Source organism: Apis dorsata, unplaced genomic scaffold (genome assembly GCF_000469605.1).
Source record: "Apis dorsata unplaced genomic scaffold, Apis dorsata 1.3 scaffold_1055, whole genome shotgun sequence".
Taxonomy (NCBI): Eukaryota; Metazoa; Arthropoda; class Insecta; order Hymenoptera; family Apidae; genus Apis; species Apis dorsata.
Genome location: NW_006264153.1, coordinates 12,078 through 18,201, shown reverse-complemented (window position 1 = coordinate 18,201; position 6,124 = coordinate 12,078). Strand labels below are relative to the sequence as shown.

At 22.1% G+C, this 6,124-nt stretch overlaps 2 protein-coding genes across 4 annotated transcripts in view; one reads left to right on the top strand and one right to left on the bottom strand.

The window, feature by feature from the left end:
* Positions 1–2,575, top strand: part of LOC102677867 (V-type proton ATPase subunit H) — a 4,559-nt gene extending 1,984 nt beyond the window's left edge. For 2 of the 3 annotated variants that reach the window (XM_006624374.2, XM_006624372.2), the window contains exons 5-10: positions 417–512; positions 882–1,087; positions 1,166–1,250; positions 1,361–1,767; positions 1,831–1,944; positions 2,057–2,575. In XM_006624374.2, coding sequence (XP_006624437.1) covers positions 417–512; positions 882–1,087; positions 1,166–1,250; positions 1,361–1,767; positions 1,831–1,944; positions 2,057–2,150 — 1,002 coding nt within the window. In that variant the 3' untranslated portion in view covers positions 2,151–2,575. The remainder of the gene's footprint in view (positions 1–416; positions 513–881; positions 1,088–1,165; positions 1,251–1,360; positions 1,768–1,830; positions 1,945–2,056) is intronic. The other variant, XM_006624373.2, reaches the window with a different exon arrangement.
* Positions 2,576–2,641: 66 nt separating this feature from the next.
* LOC102677726 (DNA-directed RNA polymerase I subunit RPA2) overlaps positions 2,642–6,124 on the bottom strand; it is a 6,020-nt gene continuing 2,537 nt past the window's right edge. The window contains exons 8-16 of the mRNA XM_006624371.1: positions 5,862–6,061; positions 5,619–5,726; positions 5,156–5,332; positions 4,739–4,953; positions 4,521–4,659; positions 3,877–4,033; positions 3,526–3,779; positions 3,296–3,460; positions 2,642–2,879 (exon numbers count right to left, since the gene is read on the bottom strand). Coding sequence (XP_006624434.1) covers positions 2,670–2,879; positions 3,296–3,460; positions 3,526–3,779; positions 3,877–4,033; positions 4,521–4,659; positions 4,739–4,953; positions 5,156–5,332; positions 5,619–5,726; positions 5,862–6,061 — 1,625 coding nt within the window. The 3' untranslated portion in view covers positions 2,642–2,669. The remainder of the gene's footprint in view (positions 2,880–3,295; positions 3,461–3,525; positions 3,780–3,876; positions 4,034–4,520; positions 4,660–4,738; positions 4,954–5,155; positions 5,333–5,618; positions 5,727–5,861; positions 6,062–6,124) is intronic.

Here is a 6,124-nt window from a genome sequence, read left to right as displayed (position 1 = left end):
TTTTTTTTTTATCATTTATTTGTTATTGTGATATCAACATATGATGTGCTTTTAATTTGTTGCTTTTTCATTTTTATGTAATATAATTATGTGTGTGCACACAATATTGGTGTTGGTTCTCATTATATATGTATACATAATCAAATTTTTAAAATTATAACATAAATTATTATATAACATAATTAATGTCAGTATCTTTGTTCTGTTATACATTTCTTACAATAAATTTTATAAAAATTTACTAAAATGTATAAACAAAAATGTCAAGATTGTCTTAGAGCAAGCATTACTAAATATAAAAAATATAAACATATTGTATAAACTTATATAACAGATTAATATTGCTTTTTAATAACATAATAATATTTTTGAATTGTAATTATTTGAACACATAAACAAATCATATGGGGTTTTAGTTTGAAGCTCCTCAGGATACAAATTTGCATGCAAGAATAGAACAAGACAACACTATGGATAAGGAGGCAAATGAACTACATGAACTACAAAGTCCGGTTGGTTTTATATTAATTAAATATTAATATAAAAATATCATGCAGCTATTTTTTAATCAATTCTTAAATTTAAAATAAAATAAAAACATAAGATATGATGAGAAAATAATTATAATAGAATTAAATATAAATTTAAATACACAATAAAATATAAGTAAATATTTTATAAAATTATTTCTATTTAAGAAAAAACTTGAAGTAAAAATTATTAATTAATATATTATTCATATTTATTAAATATTTTTTATTTTTTCTAAGAAGAATTTATTATTAATATAAATTATTTTATTTTTTTTGTGCACACACATAATTAAAATTTTAATTTTAATTTAATTATATTTTAATTACATATTACTTGTATTTATTTAGAATAATGAGTATATTCAATCTGTGGCACGTTGTTTACAAATGATGCTTCGCATAGACGAATACCGTTTCGCATTTGTATCCGTTGATGGAATTTCTACTTTAATAAGTGTTCTATCAGGCAGAGTAAATTTCCAAGTACAATATCAACTTATATTTTGTATATGGGTATTAACATTTAATCCATTGCTTGCAGAAAAAATGAATAAGTATGTATTACATATATTATATAATTGTATTTTAAAAAATTATTATAGCAAAAATATATTCATAAATTTTAATTTTAGATTTAGTGTTATTCCTATTTTGGCAGATATATTAAGTGATTCTGTTAAGGAAAAAGTAACTCGTATTATTTTAGCAGTATTTAGGGTAAGTTATATAAAATATGTATAAAATAATTTAGAATTAAAGATTAATTAATCAATCAAATTGGTTAAATATATTTTATTATTGTTATTTTATCTTTTCATACTTTATAGAACTTAATTGAAAAAGTAGAGGATGGACAAGTTGCTAAAGAACATTGTATAGCTATGGTACAGTGTAAAGTATTGAAACAACTTTCGATCCTTGGACAGCGTAAATTCGACGACGAAGATATCACTGATGATATTGAATTTTTGAATGACAAGTTACAAGCATCTGTTCAAGATTTAAGTTCTTTTGACGAATATTCGACCGAAGTAAAATCCGGACGTCTTGAATGGTCTCCCGTTCATAAATCTGGAAAATTCTGGCGAGAAAATGCTAATCGATTAAATGAAAAGAATTATGAATTATTGCGTATTTTAGTACATTTATTGGAAACTAGTAAAGATCCTTTGGTTCTTAGTGTAGCTAGTTTTGATGTAGGAGAATATGTGAGACACTACCCACGTGGCAAACAGTATGTATTATTATCTCTGTTTTCAAAAATTATTTGATAAAATAATTTTTTTAATTATTTCAGTATAATTGAACAACTTGGGGGTAAACAGCGGGTAATGCAACTTTTAGGACATGAAGATCCTAATGTGAGATATGAAGCTCTTCTTGCAGTTCAAAAACTCATGGTACATAATTGGTATGTAATTAATATATCTATTATGTAAAAAAATTTTGTATAATTAAAAAAAAGTTCTAAATAACTTTTAACAAGTTGTAAAATTTATTGATAAAAAATTTTGAATTTTTAGGGAATATTTAGGAAAACAACTGGAAAAAGAACAAACTGGAACATCAAATGCTCCAGGAACAAAACCTAGTGCACAAGTTCCAGCAAAAGCTTAAATATATATTATAATTACTAATTTTCACTTCAAATCTTGGACATTTTGTTTCTTTTCTAATTATCTTTAAATAATTTACATTATGTGTAAAAATTGATATAGAAAAAAAAGTTTTTAATTGAAATTATATTATAAAAATTACTTTATATTCTATTGTATGTAAAAACTGATATAGAAAAAAAAGTTCTTAATTGAAGTTATATTATAAAAATTACTTTATATTCTATTGTATGTAGTTATGTAGATAAAAAAATAATATATATTCAAACAAACATTTCATTAAAAATATATTGTCAAATTTAATTCATCAAAAAATGTATATAACAATTAAAAAATATTAAATAATGGAATGAACGTATTTATGAAATACTATTGAATTTGTAAGTAAAATGTTTATGAAATGTTAAGAAAAATAAAGTATTAAAATAAATTATATTAATATTAAAATATTAAATAAAGTATATTAAAATAAAGTATAAAATTAGAAAGAAGTACAAAAGTAATCGTATTTTTATTTCTATCATTTTTCTGCAAATGATAATTTTACATTAATATTACAAGATGTTAATTGTGTTACAAGATATCGAAAAATATATGGTATATCAATTTCTCTCACAGATTCATCATCACCACAAAGACGACATCTCGATTTGTTAGCTAATCCTGATGCATTTAAAGCCATTTCCATTATTGGACCCAACAATGTACCACATTTTTGACAAACTAAAGTCTGAAATATCAAAATTATTATTAATTAAATATAAGATTATAAAAAAATATTATATCACTGAGAATTTGCTTAAAATTGTAATAGAATTTTTAATTAGTAATAATATTATTATTATTTTTTATTTTAAATGAATTTATAGCTAATTATCAATTTAATCTATTTTAAAAAGGAGTTACATTGTCATTCAAAATTTACATCTGTACTATAAATTGAATAAATTTCACAATGAGTTTCAAAAATTTTACTTAAATCTATCAAAACATTGCTTATGAGATACAAATATTTTAATATATATGGCATTATGTTAATTATAATATTATAATAATAATAATAATAATAATAATAATCACAATAATAATAACAATAAAATAATAATATTTATGAAAAACTAAATTTCGTTAATTAAACATATTTACCGTTGTTTTGTCTGAGCAATGGAAAAGACGATCTTGAAGTAAAAATGAACAACCGTGAGATATCAATGAATCTCTTTCCATTTCTCCAAATCGAACACCACCACCTCTTCTTCTACCCTTTATAGGTTGTCTTGTCAAAACATCAATTGGACCAGTACTTCTAACCTGAAAAAAATAGAGAAAAAATAGAGAAAATTTAAATCTTAAATATTATGTAGATATATACTAACCTGCCATTTATCTGAAACCATATGACGTAATCGTTGATAATGTACTATTCCAAAAAATATATCAGCAGTCATTTCTCTTCCATCTATTCCAGAATACATTCTTTCTGTTCCATAATAGTTGTAACCACCACGTTCTAACAATTTTCCAAAATATTCAACTGCAGTTTCGTCTTCATTAAATCTAAATGATGTTGCATCATGTACCAATCCATGTATGGCTGCTGATTTTCCAGCCATTAATTCGATCATCATAGCTATATTATATATATTTATATAGATATTATAACTTAAACAATTACAAATTCAGAAATAAATATTTTTAATATATAATTTTTTTTTAAATCTTTTTACCTATTGTCATACGACTTGGAAAACCATGGGGATTAAATACAATATCAGGAATTAAACCAGTTTCTGTAAATGGTAAGTCTTCTGCAGACCATTTTTGTGAACAGATACCTTTTTGACCTGCTCTTGAAGCAAATTTATCTCCAACACTTGGATTACGCTAAAATTTAGAATAAATTTGTATTTACTATATTTATATAAATAGAATGTATTGCACTGAATAATACAATCAAATAATATGAATATTTCTACATATAAAAATAAAATGAAAATGTAGAATAATATATATATTTTCATTTATTTTCAACAAAATTAAATTAAAAATTCTATAAATAAAAATATTTTAAATTTAATTTTTATAAAGATTTTACAAATAAATGATATTTATATTTTTTAATATTAAAAACATAATAATTTATTCATTTATTTTACTTATTAATTTAATTTTAATAATAAGATATCTATTGAAAATTTTATATAAACTTATAGTCAAATTTAATAAAAGTTTCAAATTCGATTTACGAAAATAGGTTTTATTTTAGATCTTTGATTCATTTTTTTTTTTTTTATAGAATCATTCTACATTCTCTATTATATTTATTTAAGAATATTTTATAAAATAAAATATTAACTGAAATTTTACTAACTGGAATACGAAAAGTAATACAAGCTCTACGTGGAATATGATTATGTAATGTTCCACAAAGTTTTACAGTATCAACATAAGCATCTTCCTTTCCATGATATTTACCAGTAATGTATGTTGACTGATCTGCATCGTAATAACTATTAAAACAATATGTACTTCATTCAATAAAATAAAAAATTAATAAAAACATTAAGAATTTAATAAATACAAACTTACCAATAGTAGACATCACCTTCTGAAATGATTGTACCTGGTAGAGGAAGACCATCAATATCTAATTTTTCTACAAGTTCAGATTTATCAGGATTTCTTGCAAAATAACTTTTTTGATCTTTTAAATCTATAAATTCAGATTTATAAATCATTCCATGTGCAAAACCTCTATCATATGCTGCTTTATTTATGATCATTGCATCTTCCATATCATATCCCTATATAATAAAATAAATATACATTAAAAACAATTTTTAAATTTATATTAATTATTAAATTGTTTTCACATTTATATTTTTATACATATAAAAAATATAAGATTATAAATCATATTAATAATTATGTTGAAAAAAACTTAATAAATAAGTTAAATTCAATTTTTCAAAATATGCATCAATGTAATGATTAATATTTTCTTACTGTATAAGAAATAACCGCAACTATTGCATTAGTACCCATAGCAAAATCATCGAGATTGATTTTATCGTGATGTACTGGTCGAAAAAGAGGCGTTGCAGGTGTTTGTAATCTATATAATTTAGTTTCAGATTGTAATTGCCAAGTATGGCATGGGGTACCCATTGTTTGCTTACTCATCTAAAAAACAAAAATAATAATTAATATTTATGATTATAATAGTAATTAGCAATCATGTAACATAAACGAAAACAAAATATATCCGAATAATTTCAAAGATTCAATGAAGATGAGAAATTATAGATATATAATAATAATTTCATGATAATTTTACTTATGAATAGCATACTAACATATTCTTATTTATTAGTACTCGTTTAATGAAAATATTCAATACAAAATATTGTTATAATCACAAAAAATATTATATCACAAACATTTTCAAGCATTTTGAATAATTTTTTACCTGACATTGATACATATTTCGCGGACTTTGATTATAATCTGGCATCGGAATCAGACTTGCTAAATTACTTAAGAAAGCTGTTTTTGATAATTCTTGATGTGATGTTAACTGTAATAGTAATTAATATTAGTAATAATATTATTATATTAATAATAATAATAATTAATAATATTTTTAGAAATAAAATAATATAGTAAATAAGAAATAACAAAAAAGAAAATAATAAAAAAAATAATATATTACCCCTTCATAGGCTTCTTCAGGTGTAACACAGATATCTAAATAAATTTGTTCAAATGTTCCAATATATTCTATATTTTTAGCAGCTAAATTCATTATTGGTCTCATCATACGAGCTGGACTTGTAAATAAATATAATCCTGGATATTGTGCTGGCACAGTTTTCTTTGGCACTAGTGCTATCTCCATCATATATGGAATCTAAATATAAATAATAAAAAAAATACAAATTTTTTTATACAGAAATAAAAATTTATATTACCTCT